This window comes from Camelus ferus, chromosome 9 (assembly GCF_009834535.1).
Source record: "Camelus ferus isolate YT-003-E chromosome 9, BCGSAC_Cfer_1.0, whole genome shotgun sequence".
Lineage (NCBI taxonomy): Eukaryota > Metazoa > Chordata > Mammalia > Artiodactyla > Camelidae > Camelus > Camelus ferus.
Genome location: NC_045704.1, coordinates 30,537,086 through 30,562,665, shown reverse-complemented (window position 1 = coordinate 30,562,665; position 25,580 = coordinate 30,537,086). Strand labels below are relative to the sequence as shown.

The window sequence follows — 25,580 nt, the reverse complement described above, 5'->3', positions numbered from 1 at the left end:
GGGACAACCATGTGGAATTACAGCATGTTTGGAAATGGTCACTATAGTTCATTCTTGTGGAAGGCTTGGGGCTTTTGATTTGAAGCAAGAGATGAAAGGCTGGTCTGTGTGTCCAAAACCAAATGAAAACACGTATGCAAACATACACACACATGCACGTGCAAACACACACACCAGTTATCAACAAGAGACTCAGTTTCCTCTTTGCTTGTGTCTAAGATAAACCACATGTATAACAAGCTACTGACATTTATTTACAGTGTGTTAGCACAGAGGATAAGTTGTTAAGGGGTTATAAAAAAATATTAGTTTCTACTTTGTGGTGCTTTTCTTCAAACCAAAGTGGAGAAGAGGCAAGAGAGTGGGATTCTGGTTTCACTCTCTTTCCTTCCCACCCCAAAGAGCAGACAGATCTGAATAGGTGCTGTTCCTCTTCTCCCCTGAGTGGGGGAACCCCAGGCTGTTGTTCCCTGACCCCCGTGACCCTGGTGCCCACCTTCGGGTCCTTAGTGCTCAGTGGGCTGCTTCCATGCACCTCTGTGGGGGGCGTTGCTGTGGTCCCTCCGTGCACAGCAGAGTGTGCACCCGGCTTCGTCATCTCCCATTAGAGCTGGACAGCTGGGGTGAGAACCAGTGTTGCCACTGAAACAGGATGTGGGAGCCAGACCCCATCGTAAATCCACGTTTATATGCTGTGTGTTTCTAGTTAACGAGACTGTGCAGGAGTGACTATATGAAACGAAATATATATATGAACAGCGACATTAGCCTCAGGGAGAGATGGGATTAAGCATGAGGGCAGCCTGGGAGGCCTGGGGCCCTCCACGTGTTAAGGCCCAGGCAGGCGGGTCCCCAGGAAGGGAATTTTCAGGAAATATCCCAACCCTGAATGGATTTGCTGGGGGCACAATAGTCCTATTTAGTGTTGCTCGCCATGTGCCAGGCACTGGGCTAAGCTCTTTAAGTGTGTTGTTTCACTTGTCTTCAAAACAAATGGGAAAATTATTACCTCCACTTTATACATGTGGGAGCGGGTGTGATGGACCTGGGCTGGCATGCCCAGCACTGACCTCGAAGACTAGTCTCTGGAGGGTTCCAGAAGGAGGAGTCATTTCCACTCCAACCTTCCCCATCAGCTGTGGCTTTTCTGAGACGGTACAGAAGGCCTGGGAAGCTCAGCCTGTCAATTACTATTTGTTCAGCACAGGCTGAGAGAGGCAGGTGGGGTTGGTGGTAGCGTGTGAGCTTTGGGGCCACGTACACCTGGCTGCCAATCTGAGCTCCACCTCCCATTGCCTATATGATTTAGCTCAGTTAAAAAAATTCATTTATGTCTTGGTTTCCCCATCTGTAAAATGGGCACCATCACCCAATCCCTTTGTCCGGCCATTGGGAGGATTAAACATAAACGTGATAACCTGTGTGAGAAATGTTAAGCGATTGTTGTTTCTAGTGTCAGTGATATGTATCATCTTGTGTCAAGTGAACTGGAGGGTGGGAGAAAGAGGAGACGAATGGGGTCTCCCTAAAGGGCTGAGAGTACAGTTGGGGGCAACACATTATGCTGTAGGATCAGAAGTTTTCTTTGTCAGGCACCTGGGTATTGGGCTCAGAACTATATACCTTTATAAACACCTTCTTATTTTATCCTCAGAGCTACCTTGCAGGATTTCTATGCACAGAGAGGTTACTTCATTTGCTCAGGTCACACAGCAAACCATGGCAGATGGGGATTTAATCCTAAGGCATCTTGCTTTGGCCGCACACTGCTACAGATGAGGCCGACTGAAGTCCAAGGCCAGGGTGGTCAGGGAGAGAGTCTCGGAGGAGGTGAGCCTGAGCTCTGGGCAGTGTTTCTGACCCAGGAAGAAGGGTGGCTCTGCAGCCAGTGGTCAGGCTGACCCTGGAAGCTTGGGCAAGAAACGTGAAGCCCTGGGTCCACAGGCAGAATCCAAAGTCGGGCTGGGTGGAGCCTGGTAAGTCTGCCTCAGATTCCCCCGAGTTTGTATTTCCTTGCTTAGGCAAATGCAGTTTGATTTGATTTTCCTGAATTTCATCTTTGAGCAGGAAACTTTATTTTTTATTGAAGTATAGTTGATTCACAATATTGTGTTAGTTTCAAGTGTACAGCAAAGTGATTTGGTTATACTTACATATGTGTGTGTGTGTGTGTGTATATATATATATATATATATATATATTCTTTTCTTTGATTCTTTTCCATTTTAGGTTATTGTAAGATATTGATTATAGTTCCTTGTGCTATACAGTAAATCTGTTGTTTATTTTATCTGTTAATCCCATACTCCCAATTTATCCCACCCAGTCCCTTCCCCTTTAGTGACCATAAATTTGTTTTCTATGTCTGTGAGTCTGTTTTGTAAATAAGTTCATTTGTACTATTTTTTAGATTCCACATAGATGTGATATCATATTGATATTTGTCTTTCTCTGTCTGACTTACTTGACTTAGTATGATAATCTCTAGGTCTGTCCATGTTGCTGTAAATGGCATGATTTCATTCTTTTTTATAGCTGAGTAGTATTCCACTGTATATATGTACCACATCTTCTTTATCCAGTCATCTGTTGATGGACATTTAGGTTGCTTTCAGGTGTTGGCTATTGTGAATAGTGCTGCTGTGAACTTTGGGGTGCATGTATCTTTTCAGATTAGAATGTTTGTCTTTTCCAGATATATGCCCAGGAGTGGGATAGGAAACATTTTATTTACATTAAAAAAAGAGACCCACGGACTTTTAAGGTTTTTGTCCATGAATATCAGTCTTTCTAAAATAAAATTTGCATGTTAGTGTAAAAGGAAATCAATTTTATCTAGAGCTGAAGTAGAAAGTCATCCTAGCTCTGGGCCTCTGGGCTTGCCACCTGCCCCCTCCCTACCCCAGAACTTCTCTGGGGCCATGGCCGGGCAGAAAGGTTCCACGTCCAAGCTCTGGGCTGTGGGCTGTGGGTAGGGGGTGGGCCCTGCTGTTCAGGGGCCTGCCTTTGACCTTCCCTAACTCCCACCTCCTCTTTCATGTCTACACTCTGGGTCTTTATTGTTTCCACTTGTTTCTATCTCACTCTGAGATTAGGATTCATTTAGCATCCTCCATCATACTGCAGTTCACTCATTCACTCACTCACTCACTCATTCATTCATTCATTCATTCATTCATTCACTTAGCTTCTGTTATGTGCCAGCCCCTGAGGGGCAGGACAGTGGTAACATTTGTCACCATGGAATTCACACTCTAATGGTTGGAGGTCAAAGTCCAAGTCCCTTTTCTCATCGTTCTCATGGTACCTAGCTCAGAGTTCTAGGTCACCTGAGGGACTCAGCGTTTATTTAAAGAGGAAAAGGCCAAATATACGTTGGCAATATGTCTCAAAACCTGAAAATCAGCAAACTCTTCTTCCTAGCAATCCTGCTTTAGGGAACTAATTCTAAAAAAACTCATTGAACAAGCAAGCTTGTGACCATGTTTGATGTCTGCGGATGTGTTTTGCAACGTAACTTCTCTTACAGTGAAAACGACCAGCAGTAGCCTAGGTGTCCAGCAACAGGGCGTTTGTTAAATTAGTCCTGGAGCTTCCTGTGACTCCCGGGACTCAGGCCACCATTAATAACATTGGTGTCGATCTGTGTTTTTGATGTGAGATGTTCATTGTTTATTGCTGAGTTAGAAAAGCAGGGTCCAGAACTGGTTGTGTTGTTCAGTTGTATGTATTGTTTCAACTTTCTATAAAGTTGTAAAATGTTTTTATACAGAGAAACTTGTGCTTTTAATTTCCCCATTTTAACTCACATGTATTTCGTAGTTATCTACATTGTGCGTGGATTATTTAGGTCAGAAACTTTTATAAAAAGAAAAAAGATACTTAATCTAGGAAACAGTAAGAGAAGGGCAGCTCCGAGCGAGTTCTGGGACATGGGGGCAGAGCCTGAGCAGGGCCAGTGGGTGGGTGGGAGAGCCGGGCCGGTGCGGTGAGGCGTGGGCTCCCTGTGGCTTCCGGGGCTGGCGGCAGCCCCCGCCCGCACCCCGGCTGAGTGTCCCTCCCCGCCCCTTGGTGGCACCACTCCTTTATCCGGTGCTGTGCTGACTGTGCACATCTTTTCACAGCTCCACGTCCAGCAGCGTCCTGTTTGGTAGCTTGAAATTGGCTGCGGTGAGAGTATTACACTATAGAAAGTGGTGAACACTATAAACCGGAGCCCTTTTCCTCCCTGGATCACCTCTGCCACGTTTACCCGCACGTCTCCGTCTCCCATGGCTTTCTTTGTCTCCCCAAGGACCAGTGTGCTTGTGGGGAGACTCCAGAAGATGAATTCTCTTCTTAGGTTCCCTGGGAGTTGGCACAGAGAGGGACTTACGGAATCTGCTGTAAATCTGAATCACTGCAGGGAGAGAGAGAATCAGAGTCTACTCTTTTGCCGGCTGACCCCACTCAGTCTGAACTAGAGCTTTTGCTTGCAGAAGTAAAACAGAGGGGTGAAGAATCCCAGCTCTGGTTCCACCCCATCCTCACCCCACGACCTTTGGCAAATTGCTTAGTGTTAGTTGCCTCAGCTGTAAAATGGGGTTAACAAATGTCCTAATCTCATAAGATCGTGGAGGCCAGTGGTTCTCAAGCTCTAGCATGCATCAGAATCACCTGGAAGGCTTGTGAAAACACAGATTGCCGGACCCCCACCCCCAGGGACTCTGTACTTGTAGCAAGCTGCCAGGTAATGTTGCCGTTGCAGGTCCGGGGCTGCATTCAGAGAAGCACTGCTTTGGGCAAGTGTAAAAAGTGCTCATCACAGAACTTAGCATCTGGTGAGGGCACATAGCTGCTTTTTCAAAGAAGAGCCACATGGTAGGGAACGTTGTCCAGGACCTGGGAGCTGGGGTACTCGAGTTCTGGGCTTTTGTTACCTTGTTAGCCCCCATCTCTTCCCCCACAGTGAGCTATTTCTCTTCTCTGGGACTTTCTTTCCCTTTCTGTGAAATGGGTTAATAAGGGCTTGACTTTCAGGCAGCAGCTGAGGAAACATCTCCAAGCGCCCTCTGATGCCCCGCATTCCCGACTTTGAGCTAAAGATACACTTGGGAACGTTTGCTCTGGCCTTGTGAGCCCATGGGCTGGCTTCTGGACAAATGCTCGGGCTCCCCAGGCTCCACTGCATCATCAGATAAGTGGGATTTTGAGGACTCCCTAAGGTGGGGGCTGGGAAGGTGAAGTGGGAGCCAGGAGGTGGGGTGCTCGGCATGGTGCCTGGTGCCACTGGGGCTCCGTGACGATTGCTTTCCTGGGGGAGAGTCCTGGCTCTGACCCAGTTCTGCTCCAGCTGGACACGCCTCTTAAGTGTAGGGTAAGAGGAGGGTGTGTGTGTGTGTGTGTGAGAATGTGTGTGGTATGCGTTTGCCGTGCAGAGGTGTTTGAAGGGAAGGGAAGCTATAGACTAGGACAAGAGAAGGCCAATAGATTTTAACCCACTTTGTTGAGCTTTTGGAGCTGCATCTGTGCCCAGTAAGAAAGAGTGCGCTGATGGATTAGCAGTGTCTATAGTGGATGCAGGATAGGGGAGCTGGGGCAGGCATGCAGCTTGTATTCTATCCTTGGTCTAGTGAAAAAAAATTTTTTTCCTAGTACTTAAAGAAAACTTGAAGTGTTTCGACCTTGATTACCCTATTTTTCACATTATCACCATCATCATCATCATTTTCTTTCTTTTTTCAATTAGAGAAGAGTGGAGGAAAGGAAGCAAATTTCTGCAAGGTTGCCCAAAACAGAGATTCTGCTAGGATTGTAGCCTCTGTTCCTTCTGCAGATACCTCCCAGTTCTTCTCCTTTGGGTGTGTGGGGTGCTGATGGGAGGATTGGAGAGGGGGAGGGACATGAGCTGGCACAGAAGTGGAGCCCCTTGGCTGTGAACTCCAGATGGTCCCACATTTAGGGACACCTTCCCTGTACCGTGGCGGGAATTAGAGGGCCGCGGTGCCAAAAGATCCAGAGCCTTTCCTCCAGGTGGGGTGGGGCGAATCTCAGCGGGAAACTTGATCTCTCTGAGCCCTCCCATCTGTACAAGCAGAGAGAAACCTGGATAGTGAGCCTGGGGGAAGAAAGGGCAGCTTGAATTATCCCTGTAAATGCTAATATTAACCATGTATTTTACCTTGTGCTGTGTACTTCAGGAATACCACCTCATTTAGTCCTTCTGACACTCCTGGGAGGTGGGTACGAATGTTATCCTCTTTTTACAGAGGAGGAGACTGAAGGTCAGAGTGGGTCAAGCATCTGGCCCCAGATCTGATGGCCCATAAGCGGCAGAGCTGGGGATGGTCCTGAGAGCCCTGTTCCAGGGCCCACTCCCTGAACCCCTCCATTTATAGCTTCTCTACAGATACCCTCATCCAGCTCATCTGTCCTGCTGGATGAGTTCTGTGGATGACTTCCGAAAGAGGCACTTTCCCAGTAAGGATGGACCAACTTCCCTTCTGGAGTTCTTGGACTATTCCTGGAGGCCTCCCATGCTCCCTGTTGTATAGACAAGCAATGCAAGGAGAGAAAAGGAAGACAGTGGCTGAGCAAGATCAAGGCTTCCGATCTCTCTGCCCAAGATAGGCCAGGGGAACGGTTTATGAAAAATTTTCAGTAACGTTGCATCTTTTCAAGGGTGCTGTTTCTAAGGTAGGCATTTAAGGGGAAAGTCAAATATTGGCCAAACTGCTATAACAATATGTTACGAAGCTGCTGACTTGGAGACCCACTCACTTGCTCTTGGTGAGTCTATACAACAGGTTTTCCTCCAATGTTGGAACATATCACATTTTTGTGTGTGTTTTTGAAAAACACTAGATCTGGTGGCGGAAGTCTTCTGGTTAGGAGCCATGTTGTCCAAAAATAGACTTCTTTAAATCCTAGACCCATCCTCCTGATGGTGAGGTGCTCACGTGGCGGGGGTGTGGGTGGAGACTGATGGGAGAGTCCCGTCCCTCCTCTCACACCCTCACTTAGGGCGGGCGCTCACTGAGGAAGGGGGCAAGTGTCTTCCCTGCACCGTTTGAAGTGTTAGTTTCTTCTCTTTTCAGCAAGTGGCCGGGGAATCATGGCATTAAATAAACGGGTTTGTGATGTGCCCCAGTCGTGAGATCTTGACTCCTCTGAGGGTCTGAGCTTGGTGTGAGAGGGCTGGCACTGGGGGTCTCGGGTAGTTTTAGCTCTGGCTGCAGAGAACCTGCACTCTTCCGTGCCATGACTCCCCCAACCCCACCCATTGCCCACCCCCCATCCCTACCAGAGAGGAGCCTGGAAAGTGTGCGCCCACTGGTTGGGTTTGTTTGCCCCTGACCCTGATCATTTTGCCCTGAGGCCTGATGCCAGAGATGGTCATGAGCTATGCGTGACAGCACATCTATGTGAACTAGAAAAAAGGCTGAGTGTGCCTTTTTGCAGAAACATGGGTACCCCTTCCTCTGGGTGTTCATAACCCTGCACCAGGACACACTGCTTGGTGGACAGGCTGTGGGTTAAATTTCAAGCCTCTGTCACCACCTCTGCTGGGCCCCTTGTGCAGTGCACAACCTGCACAGCCATACACAACAGTCCTTTCTGCTTTATGCTTTTTGTTCCTTGAAGTTGCTTAGGACAAAGTGAGGAGCAGTGATGCTCTGTCTCATGTTTGACAATGAGAATCTGGGCTGTCAGTGTGTCGTTTACTTCCCCAGGGCCTGGTCTGGTGTGGGTGAGAGGGTTTCCCCAAATATGAGCTGAGGAGAGGCAGCCTTGTGCCCCTTGCTGGGCTCACCACCTCCTCTGGGGCAGGATTGCTTTTAGGGAGCCTCTGTCAGGCCAGGGTGGGTCCAGCCCTTCCCTAAGGGTGAGATGATCCCTGGACCAAAACCAGCAAAGCATAAAGAGGTCCCCTAAGACCTTGGGGACACCAGCCAGAGGTGGGGCCAGCCGAGAAGAATTTCCAAATAAAAGCCATTAGTTCAGTGGTTCTTAAACACTTTTTTTGGGGGGGGGCGGGGGAGTTGTTCTAGATCTTTTTGATGAAAACTATGGATATTTTCCCCAGAAAAGTGCCTCTTTGCACACATGTCCAGGGATTTATATCCAGGGAGCAGGGCCTTCTCAGATGCTTGAAGCCAGGCTGAGCAGCTGGCCCTGTGTGGATTTGGGGGGAAAAGGGGGCCTTCTGGGCCCTGCTGGGGGCCTCCTCAATGCCTGCCTCTGTTCGTCTCTCTCGTTCACCTCCTGACACTGTCTGCCTTAGAACCTGTGCCTGAGCTCTCCTGCCTCTTACCTGCACCTTGGCTGCCAGCCCAGATCCTGCCTGACTTTCACCAGCACCATGTGGAGCCCCTGATCTAACTGTTGGGTTCCAGAGCCCTGTTTCTAGCCCCTCCACTCAGCCCCTACCCCACCTCACTTCTGTTCACTTCCCCAGCTCCATTCCTCTGCATCTTCAAAGTAATGAGGAGCCCTGGAGAGTGGGTACTCCTCCCCAGGCCAGAGCAAGTGGCACTGGAGAGGTGGCTTATCCAGGTGCCCACCTGGCACCACCTGCTCCATGCTGCTGGGTTCCCAATCCACAGGTCCAGCACACAGGCTTTGTGTCTCACTGGCATCTCGTTGATGGTGGTGAAGTCATCCTGGTGCATAGGGGGGCAAGTTATGGGTTCTCCCAGAGTTGGGGGGTTGTGGTCACTTAGGAGCCTGCTGCTGAGTTGGGAGGCAGCATCTGGTGGGGCTCACAGGTGTATACACCCATGGGGCAATCAGCCAGCTACAACTTGTGGCCCCAGAGCAGAGAGAGAACACAGGGTTTTGATCTGGCTGAAGCCCTGAGAGAGCCTCAGAATCTTTCTTAACACATCCCAGGAACCATGGTGAATACACTCTGTACACTCTGCAGTGTGCACGCAGGCCCTGTGCCCCCTTTCCTTGCATACACACTTTGTCATATGTCCCCTCTCCGTGTGTACACACTTGCTGCCACGCCCCCACCTGGATGTTCACACTCACTCTGTGCCCCCTCCCTGTGTTTACACACTGACCCCCATATTCTCTCCCTTTGTGGACACACTGGCCCGATGCACACACCGTGTGTTGACAAATGCCCATCATTCACAGGAGTGGATGTCCCTGTGTTCCCTTTGAGACCCGGCAGGGTGGAGGGGTGTGTTTTGTCCCCCACGGTGCCAAGTATCTTATAAATTAAAAAGTTGGAGGTTGAGTCTGGGGAAGTCTCTAGAAAGCACCTAGCTCCCCTGGCTGACTGGGCAGCCCCTTAGCGTGTTGTCCACTCTGGCCTCTGAGATGCTCACTCCTTGGTGTTCATGGGGCCTCTGTAGCAGAAATCCCCTTTAGGGATGCCTCGGGCCCCCAGAGAATGCCGCTGCCGCTGTGGGCTCCGCTGCCCCCAGCAAGTGCCTGGCTCCAGCTGTAGGGGAGGCCTTCTGCCTCTGTGCCCATTGTCCCTGCCAGTCATCTTATTGTGGAAGAGACCAGACTGGACAGAAGAGGCCGGCTGGAGGCGAGGAGAGCCTCCGCTCGTTTGCAGGGTTGGGTAGCACAGGGCCTCGTGATGGCGGCGGTGGGGCTGGGCAGTACTTTTCTTCATCAGGAATGTACAAAGGATGGTATAGTTATACTTTCAGAAAACAAAATGTAGGCCAGGGGATGGGATGTTAGTGGGATGAGTGCATTCATGCCCATGTAACTCGGCAAGCTGATCCGTGGGCTCCTGGCTGTGAGGGATGTGGTTCTGGAGATGCCAGTGTGTGATGCAGTCAGTCGCCCGGAGTGATGTCTGCCACTTTGAACTTCCCCAGGCAGCCAACCTCGTTTTCCCTTTTCCCAACTCTGCAGGCCTATAGCCCCCGGGAACTGTGCCTTGAATCCCCCCAAGAGCTCCAAAGTAGTAGCAAACGTTTTCTCATTCTCCTTCCCATGATGGCTGAAGCCAGATCTTAGGGAGGGAAGGATTTGGCATCTTGGGGACATCCTCCAGTTCAATAAGTTGGGAGGTCACATTTCCCAACCAAAGAACGTGGAGTGAACCCAAGTGTGGGGGCTCTTTGCCTCATACCTGGAGTACGTTGGGGACGAAGGGAGAGCTAGGCTCATGCCTTCATGTCTTGGTCCTTGTGGTTAATGAGGTCCAGGGACCCACACAGGCACTGTTGGAGGTGTCCTATGGAATGGCGGCATGATGACCTTACATATTGGCAGCAACCTCTTAATAGAAGCAATATGTATTATATATTAATGTAAGTAAATGGTGAAATGTGAAGGAAACTGATTTTCAGGTGTGGCAATGAAAGTCGCTAACAAATGCTCCTTGTCTGATGCGAGGTCTTGATTCATATTTACCAGAACGCGTATCTGATCCCCCAGCTGTAAGTAGCTTCGGTCCCAGCTCAGATCTGCTCTGCATTTCATTGTCTTGATTCTGAGTTTCTACCCTCAGGATGCAAACTTGGGAAAGAGAGAGCCCTTGGTCAGCATTCCTCGGCCTGAGCTCACTGATGGCGGCGGCGGGGCTGGGCAGTACTTTCCCTCATCAGGAATGTACGAAGGGCGGTGTAGTCATACCTTCAGAAAACAAAACGTGGGCCAGGGGATGGGATGTTAGTGGGGTGAGTGCATTCGTGCCCATGTCACTCGGCCAGTGTGCGCATGTCACTCAGGATGTGCCCTCTTGGGCGAGCTGTTTCTGGGGGTTAAAAGAAAACATGCCCTGTGAGGCTCTATGAGGGGGTAAGGCCAGGAATAGCTGACTCCGAGAGCTGGTCCAGCTCTGGCACCAAACCCACCCGAGCAGACGACAGACATCATCCCATGGAATCTTTCCAATAGCCCTGTGGCTTAGGTACCATTTTTAATCTCTGTTTTTGAGATGAGAAAACTGAAGCCTAGAGGTTGAACAATTTGCTCAAGGTCATACAGCTAATTAGAGGTAGAATCAGGATTTGAACCCAGTGTCTGACCACAAGCCAGCCTGCTTGCTTCACTCACTGCTCAGCTGCCCAGCAGGCTGTGTAGCTGCCTTCCGGTCCTGAGTTGTTGGGATTCTGGAGAGCATCTTCTGTGTCCCAGTCAGCGGGGGTTTCAGGAGCAGTCTTTGAGACGGACAGTCCTAAGTTTCAGCCCCAACTCTGCATGGACTCTTCCTACCTGTAGGACCTCAGGCACATCACGTCACCTCTCAAAGTCTGTTGACGAGGATTAGACACACTCACAGCACAGGGTCTGGCTCACAGCATGTGCCCTTGTAGAGACAGCTATAGTGCAAAGAGAACTGGGTGGTACGTGCTGGCTTCAGCCTGTGTGTGTGTAGAACTTCAGAGCCTGTTAAATCTGAAAAATACTGTGTATGCACATTTTTGGCTTAAACAAAGTTCCATTTTACAAAGTCCATAACCCGGCTTTAATATTACTACATGCCCCAGACTGGGATTAATTCCAGGAAAAGAGCTTTATTATGCTGTATAGAATTTCTCCCATGTTCTCCTAATGCATGGCCTCAACCTCCACCGGGGCTCTTGCATGCCGGGGCATGGGGTGGTGGGGACACCCCATCCTTTCCCAGCTTCGTCCTGTGGGCTCATGGGTGGGGTGGAGAGGTGAGTTGCTTTCTGATGCCACCGGCCCAGGACTGCTGACCACGTATCCTGAGGTCTGTCTGTGGGTCAGTTCTCAATGTAGAGAATAGCACACCATGCTTTGCCAACCTCTGAGAATGAATGACCTTGCTTGTTTCTTGGAATAATCAAGAAAGCCTTCATATTCTTAGTGGTGGTCCAAGGAGAATGATGTCTGGAGATATCAGGGAGAGGTCTGAATCTTCGTTCTATTCCTGTGAGTGGCAGATGGCTTTATGTCAAGTGAATACTCTGATTATAGGTAGTAACGGCCTGTGGCACTGTGTAGAGAGATTCCAATGCTGCGTCTGGTTTGAGGCAGTGTGCTGTGATTGATTTGTGATGTCTGCCTGGGGCACAGGGATGGGGAAACCATACTGATACAACACTTGTTTGCTATTTATGTTTTATTCTGATTATTTCACAACTCTGTGAAACTAGCAGAGGCCTCTTTGTCGGCTTCACCCCTTTGCCCCTTGTCGTGGGTGTTACGGGGACCCCCCAAAATGATCCTTCCTCCTTGCCCTGTGCCCCACTGCCCTCTCCGATGACCTGTTTGCACAGCTTCAAAACTCACAGGCCCGTCTCTTTTCTCTCTTTCAGTTGAAGAGGGGGAGGCCTCGGACTTCTCGCTGGCCTGGGATTCCTCCGTGACAGCATCAGGTAAATAAATGCCCGGGGGCTGGTGGGAGAATTGGTGGGGGTCCCCATGGGGCTGGCTCAGGAACTCAGAAAGCCACCCAGCTGGCTATGGAAATCAAATTCTCCCTGTCACATTCCTGTCTCCAGTCCAGACTACCCTGTGCAACATGATTTTTCCATCAGTTCCATATGGTCAATAAAATCTATTACATACGGAGACTAATATGCCCTTAATCCCCTGGGGGCCATGTTTCCGTCTCATGGGTACATTCAGATGGGCCACCCCCCCACCCTCCCCAACTACGTGGGCTTTGAAGCTCTCTGCCATGGGCGTCGTTGCACGTTCATTCCAGTCTAATTGCATAAAAGCCACTGTAATGGAATGTTTAAACTGTAGTAGAAATCAGAATTCCTTTATTTCCCTTCCTGGAAGGGGCTGCATTGCACTGTTGGGCCGGCATACCCGAGAGCCCATACCTCCATGGGGAGGAAATAGGGGGAAGTCAGACTTGTGGGGTTTGTGGCCATCAGGGTTGATGGGGCGACTTGACAGAGGGCTTGGGTTTTTGGCTCAGTTCTGCCCTCACATAATTTCCTTCTCTGTGCCTCAGTTTCCCCAGCTATAAGATGAGGTGGATGAATGAGGTCTCTCTCACTGTAAGGCTCGGTCACTTGGAGCTGCCCATGGAGCTTGGGGTTGGATCTGGCTTGGGGTCCTTAGGAACTCCTGAGAGGAGGTCCCGGCTCTCCTGTTTGCTGGTCATCCAGCCAGCACCTCTCTTGGTCGCTGGCCCCGGCTCCCTATCTGGTAGGCACCCGGCTCTCCTGCCTTGTCCCCTGTCCCAGGATCCTGACCAGCTGGCTCTGGCTCCATGGGGGAGCCGGAGCCAGTCCAGGCTTGTGGACTCTTGGGCCTGAGAAGACCTCTGAGGGAGTCATTCAGTCCAACTGCATCTCTCTCAGATGTGGAAACTGAGGCCAGGAGGGAGATATGCTCTGCATCAGTAGTTCCAAAAACGTGGTGGTAGGCATCCAGCATATAAACACTTAACACATTGAATTTTTGATTTTATGGCTCATGTGATTTAAGATGATGTGGACGTTATTTAAGTGAGAAAATTGAGTTGACAAAGTTTGAAGTCATAATGGTTGGATTCGGCAAAAATCGTAAAGAATGGTTCACAGATGACTGAAATTTGGGAAATGCTGGTACAGATTGGGTGGAAGGGGGGGATGGGGAGCCAGCACTCGAACCCAGGTTCCTGGACTCCCGGTCCAGTGCTCTTTGCATTAGAATCTGTGCTTCTTGGAGAGTCTGGAGGGTCCTGGTTGGGTCCTGGCTGACCCAGGCTTAGGTGCTTTTGTGTCTGCAAGTGCCTGGCCCTTGGTGACAGGGGCTCCCTCCATGGCAGGGGCCTTGTGTGAAGCCAGGATGGGGAGGTGCTCAAATCCTCTGGGGGAGAGTTCAGAGTTAGGACAGACCTTGGGGTCCACACTGAGTATGAGAGGGGAAGGGGCTGTGTGGCCCCTGTCCTGTCTCCTTCTGTGTGGGAGAGATGCGCTCCCCATGGTTAGAGGAAACACAGTGAGGTTATAAAGCTCTACACCTCATCCAGGCGCCCCAGCAGATGTGGGTGTACATGTGCTCAGGCTTGCCGCCAGCTCTGAAGAGGATCCCCACTGTGCTCTGAACCCCCAGACTGGGAAAGCGCCCAGCCTGGTCGTGTCCGTATAAGGTCCTCCCTCCCAGCTGCTTTCCTAGTGGTGCCAGAGGCAATGAGGACAGGCTGGGACAGCAGCAGGGTGCAAGGAGGCATTGTCAGTGTTGCGATGGATGGTGGACGGAGAGCCCTGTGCGGGGGGTGTCAGGCACCCAGGCTGCATCTCTAAGGCTGGTCTGCAGATGGCAGGGGTGATGCCAAGGGGGCCTGCGGGCTGCGGTGCTCTGATGTGGCAGTGGAAAGGCCAGCCTTAGAGCCTCTCGGGGGCACTCGGGAGTGACGAAGTTTGTGGGATTTGCCAGTTTCCAGCCAAGAGCCCAGCACGCCCCACACGTGTGTGCAGAAAGAGGTGCACGACTCCTCATGAGCCCCTCTGGGCCCTAGGGACTCCACGGTGCCAGTCAGCCTCGGATTGTCTGTCGGAGACGGGGAAGGGAGGGCAGAACCTCCCGGGCATTGGATAATCCACAGCCAGGCAATGGATTGTTTTGTTTGCTTTGGCCCATTGCTGATGATTTTTTTACAGTGCACGCATGTGATAAATTTTCCTTCCCAGTTTTGTTGGCCTTGGGCTATTAAAGTCAGTTTGTATTCCCTGAGCACGGGGTTTACAAAATAGCTCAAATCCTGGGTGGCAGGATGAAGTCGGTTTGGGAGGCAGCCCTGGACATGGGGCGTGGACGTTTAGTGAGCACTTACTTAGTATGTGCCAGGCACGGAGCAAACCTTTACCTCCAGTGTCTCATTGAGCCATCATGACAACCCTGTGAGGTGGGTGCTGTTTCCAGCAGCAACTCCAGAATTTCTCCGTGGGCTGGACTGGGGGCCGCCATCTGGTAGAGGACAGGGCCAAAGGCCTGGTTGATGCTGCTTTGGTATAACGCTTTTCATTAAGCTGAGAAAATGTCACTTGGCTGCATCAGAGAATGGGGGCAGGTGCCAAGGAAGATTATGGGGGAGCAAAGCCTCCCCAAGCCACCCTTGGCACTGTTACTGAGAATTACCATCCTCATTTGGTGGATGAGGGAAGGAGGCTTGGAGCTGCACAGTAGCGGATCCATGGTCCCCAGCCAGGATGCTGAGGAGCAGGGACTTGAACCCAGGTCCTCCTGCAGCCAGAGCCTGGGATTTAACTGCTGCACTGCCTGGCACTGGCAGGTGGACAGCTGTGCGGAGCCCTGAAGGTGTTGTGGGGGCTTTAGGAAGGTCCCCAGCAGAACAGGGCCCAAGGTGGCCACGGAGGATCTTTGGGCTCACCAGACCAGAGCAGTGCAGGGTGAGGTGAAGAGGGTGAGCGGAGAGCACCTTACCAGCACTGCAGAGCTGTGAGCACAGGGCAGCTTGCTTCGTTGGGGCCCAGCCTGCCTGGGGTGCGAGCTTCCCCTCATCCGCTTTTCCTGGCTCTGGGCACATGATGGAGAACTCCAATAAAGAAGCGGCATGCACAGTGGCCTCCTGTGCCCGTGGGGACCCTGTGGCCACCGCCCCCAGGAACAACCTGGCCTGCTCTGTCTGTGCCTTTGAATTGAGGCCCTGACAGTGATGGAGAGCCCGGCCTGGCCTGGCAGGGAGGGGAGCAGTGATCGGCTCACAGCAGTATTCTCCTGTCCAGCCAGGGGGCCACGGTAGGAGGGCGCGCTGGCCCACTCTCACCTCTCTGCTGGCAAGCACAGGGCTGCTGATAGCGGAGCCCAGGGGAGGGAGAAATTCTTAACCTGTTTTGAATCACAGATGCCTTTGCACATCCAATGGAAAGAAGCGTGTGGATTCTCTTCCTAAACACACAGAGTGTTTTGTGTATGATTTCAGGGGGGCTCACAGATCACTCCCAAGCTCTTCTCCCTACCTCGCCAGGCCACAAGCTCAAACTCCTTAGATACGTGAGAGTCCTTGTGAAAGCCCTGCAGGGGTCTCACACTCAAAGGCCCACTCGAGGTGGGCTGGTGGCACGGGTGAGCAGGCCGGTTGGGGAGGGGCTGCTATGGGGGCAGCTGGTGTGCCAGGACACCTGGGCCCAGATTCCCCCCATCATCTGAGTTTTTCAAAGAGAAGCCAGAAAGCTGGATTTTCATATGAAATCATCAGATTAAAAAATTAGCAGCTCATCTTTTTTTGGGGGGGTGGTAATTAAGTTTATTTATCTATTTATTTAATGGAGGTACTGGGGATTGAATCCAGGACCTCATGCATGCTAGGCATGCACTCTACCACTGAGCTATCCCTTCCATCAGCTCATATCTTTTTAAAGCAGCTTTATTAAGACATAGTATGAGGGTTTCAGTTTCTCCACATCTCACTCATACTTGTATTTTTTCTTTTTCTTCTTTTTTTTTTGGTGGATTCTAGCCTTCCTAGATGTAAAGTGGTATCTCATTTTTGACAATTCATGCATTTGAAAAACACTGTTCAGGCCAAAGAAAGTCCCTCTGCCAGCTGGTTTGAGCCTGGCCACCAGCAGAAGGCTACCATGTGTGTCTTTACCAAGGGGCCACTGCTTAGGCCTGACTTTCCAGGCCTCTTTGTCCCCCCCCCCCCACCTGCCTGGCCCAGCTTGGGGAGGAGGCCTGTCTTCCCTTAGGAGCTTCCTCTGTATTCCCTCAAGCCTTTTGCAATGAGATCTGAGTGGCAGGCAGGATGATCGTAAGCCTACCATGTGGGTTTTCAGGGAACCAGTCAAACCAAACGGAGCTTTGCCTCCCTTCCCCAGATCACTGAGTTTGAGCTGGGAGCTGAAGGGACTCATCTTTGTGTAACTGTCTCAATAGTCCCAGTCTCACTGGGACCTCCCACCTCCCTGGGCCAGGTTTCAGGGCAGGTCGGGCTTCCTTCCAACATGGCTGCTCTGGACCAAGCTGGGGGTGCAGTGGAAGGAGGGTCTCGGGGTGGGCTGGAGATGGGAGACTGTCAATTTGTTGACAGATATTCATTTTCAATGCCTGGGCAGGTTAGCCAGGTTGATTTCTGGTGTGGTGACACACACACTTGTGGTTGGAGAGAAACACTCAATATAATCAGTTGTTTGCGATGGCCCAGCCGTCTGAGCCCTTACTGGTGTGATCAGAGTTTCAGGTCTTCCCACCACGTGATGGGTCTCGTGGTCCTGGTTAATGGAACCATCCTTCCCATTTACGAGCCACTTCTAGGATCCAGTCCTCCTTTTCAGTGCTTTTCACATACAGACACCGAGGCACAGAGATGCTAGTGACTTGCTTCAAGGTCACACAGACAGGAAGTGGCAGAGCTGGGCTTTGAACCCAGGCAGCTCAGGCATAAAAGTAGCACCTAAACTGTAAATGGCAGATCTGCCTGTGAGAATGTGGGTCCAGGCTCTACATTTTAGAGGGGGTCCAGAGGCTTGGGGAGTGGGGTGGTCAACTCAGTGCCAGGTCCTTCCTGGGTTGGGTGGAAGAATCCAACTAGGGCCAGGCCTTCTGGTTTGCTGCCCAGAAGGAGAAGTACATGTTTTGAAGGCCTTGTGCACATTTCCCATCTTCAAAGGCCAGGCCTGGAAGACACTGTGGGTCAGGCTCTCTGTAGAGACTCCCACCCGCCTGACCCCAGCCAGCCTCCCCCGGGCCCCTCATGACCATCCCCGGGTGTGGGGCCTGCATGCAGTTTGCAGGGGGAGGATGTGTTAGGGCTGCAGGAGCTGAGACCTGCTCAGAGAGGGGAGATCACAGTGGCATCTGGGTGTTGGGTGTCTGGGTGGGGGCCTTTGGGGCGGGATGCTGGAAGCCCTTCATTTTCCTTTTAGTCGGGCTCTGAGTAAGCCATGGGTTAGGGGGAGTGGTCAGTGTCCCCACCCCTGACAAAGGGGCCACCTCCTCTCCCCTGGCAGCCCTTTACCTCCACATTTCGACCCCTGAAGTGGATGGAAATGTCTGGAAGACTGGACCTTTTGCTGCAGGGAGTCGAGGCCCCTCTGTGCAGCCCAGCCTGCACTTCTGACCCTTTTCTGAGCTGCCTCCCCACCCCGCTTGTGTTTTCCTAGAGCACATATTTATTATTTCAACTACTTCACAGAAACTCCACCCACAACCTTGCGCTTCTGCACACATGCTGTTTACATTTCTCTTGGCCCCTTTTCCAGCTCCATAGTGTAGGAAAGCTTCCTCTCTAGATGAAGTGCAGGGTGAGGGCACTGGTGGGCTCTGTCTAGCCCCCAGGAGCCCTGAGCTTCTTGGAACCCCTGGACCCACATACCCTTCCTTCCTGGCAGCTACCCCGGGGTCACTGGGCGGATGGGCATTCATTTTCTGAGCTGCCCCTCCCCTGCTGGACACTTGGACTATGTTCAGTTTTGGGCTCTTATAAACAAGGCTATGACCAACATCTTTGTGTAGGTGGTCTTTTTTCCCTTTGGAGTTTTTCTTAGGGGCTCCCAGGAACTTTCAACTTTTCTTTCAATCGTCAAATCAAGGCTGACTCCCTCTTCTTTCTCTCTACCTCTCCCCCGGCCCCCTCACCCTGAGTTCTTTCCCTAGTGACCATCCTACCCTGGCTTATCAGTGACAGTATCCCGACCACTCTCCCCATTAACCCTGGGGCCGATGACAGAAGCTGCCAGGTGCCCCTTGGCCCCCTGCTGGCTCAGCTGGTGCTGTCCACCTCCTGTCCCTGAGCCCCCAACCCAGTCATTTCCTCGACGAGGATCAGGGGACGTTTTAAAGGAGCAGAAAAGTCCTAAAGAGATGGAGAATTTCCTAGCATTTTAAAGACTTATGAAATGCGTTTTTATATGGGGCCAGCTGGGGAGTTTCTCATTAGCTCGGTTGGGGCGTCTGTGGGGAGTTGAGCTAAGTGGAGCCAGGCAGGCTGGGTAGGAAGATGCGGTGGCCCCGAGCTCACCGGGGGAGCGCGGCAGGCATGCGCCGGCTGGTCTGCTCTGTGGACCCCCTGGCCAGGCTGGCCGGGGCTGCGCCTTTGTTAGAGCTGCTTCCCCAGCACAGGAGGCCTCAGAAACCTTCAGGTGGTGACTGGAGCTGAGAGGTGGCCACTCTGTTACCATGGTGAGCAGTCCACGAGGTAGGGCATCTGTGCCCTGTGTGCACATGGAGGCGTGCACTCGTGTGCGTGTGTGTGTGTGTGAGTGTGCCCAGGTGCTGCGGCCCTGACTCAAACCCATGGCAGCCCCCAGGCTTCTGCACCCCTCTGTGCAGCATCCTGGGCTCCTGGGGCTGACTTGGACCTGTTCTCCAAGGGGGATGTGGCGTTTCCTGCCCACCCTTTCCTCTGGCTCTGGACCAGCCAGGGGCCCCTGCTGGGCTGCACTGTACATCGCTTCCTCTGTGGTGTGTCTGCTGTGCACATGTGCGTGTGCACGTGTGTGCTGGTGCCCAGGGTATGTGTGTGCGTGCGTGTGTGTGTGGTGTCTCTCTTCTGACTCTGTTTTTCCTTCCCCGCAGCCTGGCTGATGGTTTCACTCCAGTGAAGCCATGGAGCGGGGCTTGTCTTGTTGATTTCGCCTCTCTGGGTGGACTTGGAGCTTCCTCAGGCAGGGACTCTGTCATTTGTCCTGTACCCACAGGCTGGCGCACAGCAGCCACTCTGCCGTGGTACCCTTGCTTGTTGCAGTGAGGTCGCCTGCTCCCAGCCTCGCTGATTTGGAGCTGTCCACTCCAGCAAGCCCGGTGTCCCCTTTCTCCTGTCCTGGTGCTGTTGGGCTTTTCTGGGGGCGTCAGTAATGAGGCTCCCAGAGGATCTGGGACCCCACTGGTGGACAGTAGGAATCAGCAGTTTTGGGGGGGACTTGAAGCCTGGCTATAAACCAGGGCCACGTCAAGTGTGCATATGGGTGTGAACCTGTGGGCGTGATGATGACTTTGTTCCCTTTGACTTTGGGGGGAGGTCTCTCTGTGTTGCCCAGGTGTGGTTTATACTGGCTCAGCTCAAACTTGAATGTGCAGGCAAGTCTGGTGATCTTGTTAAAATTCAGATTCTAACTGCGCAGTTCTGGGTAAGGCCTGTGAGTCTGCATTTCTCCCCAGCTCCAGAGTGGTGCGGAAGCTGCTGGCCCACACACTACCCTGAGTAGTGAGGACTTAGTGGGTCTGATGAGTTAAACCGTCTTGCCGGCTCCTCTTGACCTCTGACTGGGCCCTCTGCCTGTGGAGCTTATCCTTCAAAGAGCAACCTAAATGACACCTCCTCCAGGCAGTATACTGTGATAGCCGGGCCCTAATAATTGTGCCTGTCCCTAAGCCTCAGGTGCCGCCCTAATCCTGGCCCTCATGCCCTCTGCTTGGTTATGAGGTTCCTTCCATTCACTCCCAGTTCCCTCGCAGCTCTGCTAGCTCCTTCAGCCAGTGACCGTGTATGATTCACTGTGCTCCAAGGGCCCAACTCTGGCTTGGTAACTGGCAGATACCTAGCAAATATTTACCAAGGTGGAGAACTTCACTTCTGCCTCTTCATCTGTATTTGCACTTGGCAGTTCAGGGCCAGATTTTTGTTCACTTTGTTAAGAGCAGGAATTGGATTTGAGGTCAAGATGCTTGTGAGCTGTGTGACCTTGAGTAAGTCATTTAACCTCTCTGTGCTTTCCATGTCCTCATCTGAAATGGGGATAATTAGTCGGCTTCCTAGGGCCATTGTGAGGATGATAGGAGGAAATCCACGTGGGTTAGCGTTAGCCCCCTATGTTGGCACCTGGTACCCTGCACTTTTATTCTTGCTATTGATTGAGGGAAGCTTGGCTTGGAGCTTAGCTCTGAGCCTGGATCTGTGCAGGTGACAGACAAGGACGGGCCCCTCCCTTTTTCTTCCCTTTGTCTCAACTGGCTATATCTAGGCATTGCCACAGTGGGCAGGGCGCTCTAGCCTTCACCCCTGTGCAGGGTCAGGGTGGGACTGAGTTCTCAAGACCATCCTCATTCATGCTGACCCTGGCTGGTGGGGCGAGGCTTGTTTCCCAAGTGGAGAAGGCTGGGCTGGGGTTGGGGCTTGGCGGGGGTGGGTGGGCAGGGTCTGTGCTGAAAGATGGAAGCCCTTAGGCTGTCATATGATCAAGCTCCTTCGCTGGGTGGGGCTCGACGCACCCACCGTGTAGCCATGGGTCGGCGCCCAGTAGGAAATGGCCAAGGTCAGCCTCGATCGTGCCGCCTGGCTGTTCCTGGCTTCCTGGGCGGGCAATCTGAGGGCCAGTTCCTGGGTTGGGTATTGTCAGCAGTGCGTCAGCCACTGTCCTGCTGTAGGCTGTGGGCAGCCCACGGGGCTGTTGTCATCTTAGCTGACACTCCCTTAGAATCCTTGAGGGTGCAGGCAGGTGTGGGTACACGCTCATGTTCTCTCTCTCTCTCTCTCTCTCTCAACACGTGTATATTAGGCTGATGCCTGTCTGGTTCAAAAACCCATTATTTTGCACCACATTGATAATTCTTTTTTTACCTCTGTTGTGGTTGATTGCTTTAACTGATGGCTGCTGGCCATACTTGGTAGTAGTTAACACCTCAGACTGGTATCGAATCCAGTAAAGAGGAGAAATCTTTGCTCCTGCTATTCTGCTTCCCAGGCTAAACGCTCTGCAAACCCTTCAGGCTTATAGAGGCAGGGGAGTGCCTGCTTTGCTCACTGTTATATCTTCAGGAACTTTAATTATAAGCAACTGTAATAACAGTAACAGTGAAAAGAACCAACCATCTAGTGAGCTTTCACTGGAGCCAGGCGGGGGGCTGTGTACCTGACATGTGTCTCTCATTTATTCTCCTGAACCACGGGTGGTGAGAAGTGGCATCATCCCCATTTCACAGATGAGCAGTTGAGGCTCAGGGAGGTTGAGAGACAGGTGCAGGCTTTCACAGCTAGTCCAGGCCAGAGCAGAGGTTTGAACCTGGATTGGTTTGGTCTGAGTCTAGGGCCCACTCTGTAGTTGCTAATTAACAGTGACTGGGACTCAGTGTTGATGTACTTTGTCTCTGTGGGGTGACCCCCCTGAGGATGTGGTAAGAGCCCTACAGAGGTCATGGCAGTCACACACCACTAGTGACAGGCCACCGGGGCTAGCGGGGGAATGAGTGACTGCTGATGCTGACAAGCCTGAGAGTGTGCTTCAACAGTGAGAAGTCATTGTGTGTGCATGCTCATGTGTGCACACACATGCTCACAAACATAAGCACGTGTGCAGACACATCCACACGCACACATGTTGCACCCCCCCCCACAAGGTACACGTAAACACCCTCACATGGTGCACATATACAGACGTTCACCTGTGTTCCTGCAGCCCTCACACACGCACACACATGCACACAGACACAATGCCTATGTGTCTGCTCACACGTGCCTGCAGGGCACGCAGGCACACGCTTACAAACATTAGCACATACACAGACGTGCACACACGCGCACCACACACCCATCCACACTCCTAGGCTTGCAAGTGGGCAGGAGGAGCTGCTTCTGGGATGTGTCTTTTCAAGGATGAGGACAGTTCTCCCCACCCAGGTGGATGCCCAGGTTGTCCGGGTTGCCCTCCTTTCTCTGGGCTTCCTTTCTTTGGTTTCTTTGTTGTACGCTCAGAGTCGCAACCATTCTTTCCCTCCTAAGATCCGCACCCCTGCTGTTGGACCTGGCCCTGGGCAGACCCGGGTGCAGACACAGACCCAAACGCCCATCTGTCCATGCGCCTGCCCAGCCTGCTCTGGCCCGCGTGCGCCCCACCCCCGACTTGGACGTGACTTCATTTCTACTCTGCACCTGCCGCTTTAAGAGCCCAGGGCCTGGTGGGCTTGTCCCTAGGGTCGGGCTCGGGGAGGCTGGACAGCTGTGGGTTGAGGGGAGGCTTTGTTAGCTCCCAGGGGCCTCTTGGAGCCTGGGCAACACTGGGGAAACTGAAACAAAGGCCGACAATGGCCTCCTTCCCTCCCTGGGCGGCCTCGGAGCAGGGCCTGCATGGGCGGCCTCTGGGGGCCCCTGTTATTTCCTGTGCTGGCTGCGGGGCTCCTGGCCAGACGCAGTGGGCAGGAAGCGGGGCAGGGCATCTCCTCCCCACCCGCCGGGCTGGCCCTCTCCGGCCAGAGGAGCTGCCCTGGCACCCCCTGCCCCGGGCCTACTTGGCCGAAGCCTGCCCCGCTCACGTCTGCCCAGGCTTCCCAGAGCGGAAACCTGACCCCGTACCCACTGACCTCTCCCCGCTGCAGACCCCATGTGCTCCACCATCTGCACGGGAGGCCGTGTTTCTAACCCCCTAGCCTTTGTGGCCAGAGTGCTCGCCCCACAGAACTGAGGACAAGGCGGGGCTGGGAGCATTGGATTGGTTATTGGTGAATTCATGTGGGATTGTGTGTAAGCTTAGTTTTAGTATTAGGGTTAAGGGTGAGTTGAAGGTTAAATTTAGGGTGAGGTTTACCACCTCTCAAGATTGAAAAGACCGAAGTTAGAGCATGGGTTTGAAGCAAATAGACCTTTGTTTCAATCCTGGCTTCACCTCCAGTTCGTTCGCCATGTAATGATCAGGTGCCTGTCCATGCCCATCTAGGACACAAGAATGCAGTGGTTTCGTGCCCTCTGGACTCACCTTCTAGAGTGAGGAGACAGGGTGAACACACATAGCAATGCTGTTGGCTTCTGAGCTGTGAAGATGGATTTGATTCACTTATTCACCTTCTCAGGTCTCAGTTTCCTGATCTATAAAGTGGGGATACTGAAGCCCTACCTGGTGGCATTTTTATAAGAATGAGTGAGAGCATAAATGTTGTGTGTGCAGCACAGAGCCTGGCAACAGCAAGCATCCAATAAATGCCAGCTCTGATTATTCATAAAACAAGATGAGGTGTCCACGTGTCTTTGGACAGCTAAAATAGTTGATGAAAGAACTCATTATGTCAGCAGGTCATGATGCAGGTGAGCTTCCTGGCAGCCAAGGCCAAAAGAGAAATAAGATGAAGGGCAGCATAGCTGCCTCTCTGGCTGATTCAAGTCCTGGAGGCAGACAGACATTTTTCCCTGGCACAAAATGCTGAGGAATTTACTGTGTGGATCCTCATTAATCATTGAACAAACAACAGCCCTGTCTCAGTAACAATTTGGCACACGATACAGAAACATCTTTCCTCGAGTTCTTTCTTAAATTGACCCTGGAAAATGCTTAGGGCCTAAGTGCACACCACAGCCAAGGAATTACATGCAGTGCAGCCTGGAGGGAGAGGGGTGAAGTTGAGGCTGCCCCAGCTGGCTGCGTTCTCAGGCAGCTGCTCAGGTTACCTTCCTAAGTGCCTGGTTAAGTGCAATCAAATGGGCTCCTTTAACCCGGAGCCTCAGAGAGCCCTTGGTAGGCCAGTGGTCGCTGTGAGTCTGGGGGAGGACTCTTCAAATGTCTTTTTTTTCCCTGAAAATAGCATTTTTTTTAACTTTTTTTTATTGAGTTATAGTCATTTTACAATGTTGTGTCAAATTCCAGTGTAGAGCACAATTTTTCAGTTATACATGAACATACATATATTCATTGCCACATTTTTTTTTGCTGTGAGCTACCACAAGATCTTGTATATATTTCCCTGTGCTATACAGTATAATCTTGTTTATCGATCCTACATTTTGAAATCCCAGTCTGTCCCTTCCCACCCGCCGCCCCCTTGGCAACCACAAGTCTGTATTCTATGTCTATGAGCCTGTTTCTGTTTTGTATTTATGTTTTGTTTTGTTTTTTTAGATTCCACATATGAGCGATTTCATATGGTATTTTTCTTTCTCTTTCTGGTTTACTTCACTTATAATGACATTCTCCAGGAACATCCATGTTGCTGCAAATGGTGTTATGCTGTTGGTTTTTATGGCTGAATAGTATTCCATTATATAAATATACCACATCTTCTTTATCCAGTTATCTGTCAATGGACATTTAGGCTGTTTCCATGTCTTGGCTATTGTAAATAGTGCTGCTATGAACATTGGGGTGCAGGTGTCTTTTTGAAGTAGAGTTCCTTCTGGATATATGCCCAGGAGTGGGATTCCTGGGTCATATGGTAAGTCTATTCCTAGTCTTTTGAGGAATTTCAAATGTCTTTTTCTTTTAATTGAAGTATAGTTGCTGTACAATATTATATAAGCTACAGGTGTACAATATAGTGATTCACAATTTTTAAAGGTTCTACTCCATTTATAGTTATTATAAGATACTGGCTGTATTCCCCGTGTTGTACAATACATCCTTGTAGCTTATTTTATCTCTAATAGTTTGTACCTCTGACTCCCCTGCCCCTGTATTGCCCCCCCTCCTTCCCTCACCCCCCAGCAACCACTAGTTTCCTCTCTGTATCTGTGAGTCTGCTTCTTTTTTGTTATTTTCGACCTCAGAAATCCCCTCCCTTTTTTGAAAACCACTCGTCCCCAACTCACTAAGTCTTGGAAAGCTCTGCTTACAACTGTATGTTTTTTTTACTTTACACTTCTGTACTTTCCAAAGTTTCCTTAATGACTGTATTATATATTTTTTTAATTAAAGTATAGTTGACTTATAATGTATTCGTTTCTGGTGTACAGCAAAGTGATTCAGTTTATACATATATATACGTATTCTTTTCCATTACAGGTTACTCCAAGCCATTGAATATAGTTCCCTGTGCTGTACAGTAAGACCTTGTAC

The 25,580-nt window shown here is 51.2% G+C and overlaps 1 protein-coding gene across 2 annotated transcripts in view; it reads left to right on the top strand.

The window, feature by feature from the left end:
* ZNF423 (zinc finger protein 423) overlaps nucleotides 1-25,580 on the top strand; it is a 314,357-nt gene that overhangs the window by 48,558 nt on the left and 240,219 nt on the right. For both annotated transcript variants that reach the window (XM_032486262.1, XM_014558254.2), the window contains one exon: nucleotides 12,240-12,299. In XM_032486262.1, the coding sequence (XP_032342153.1) occupies nucleotides 12,240-12,299 (60 nt within the window). Of the gene's footprint in view, nucleotides 1-12,239; nucleotides 12,300-25,580 lie in introns of those variants that run through there.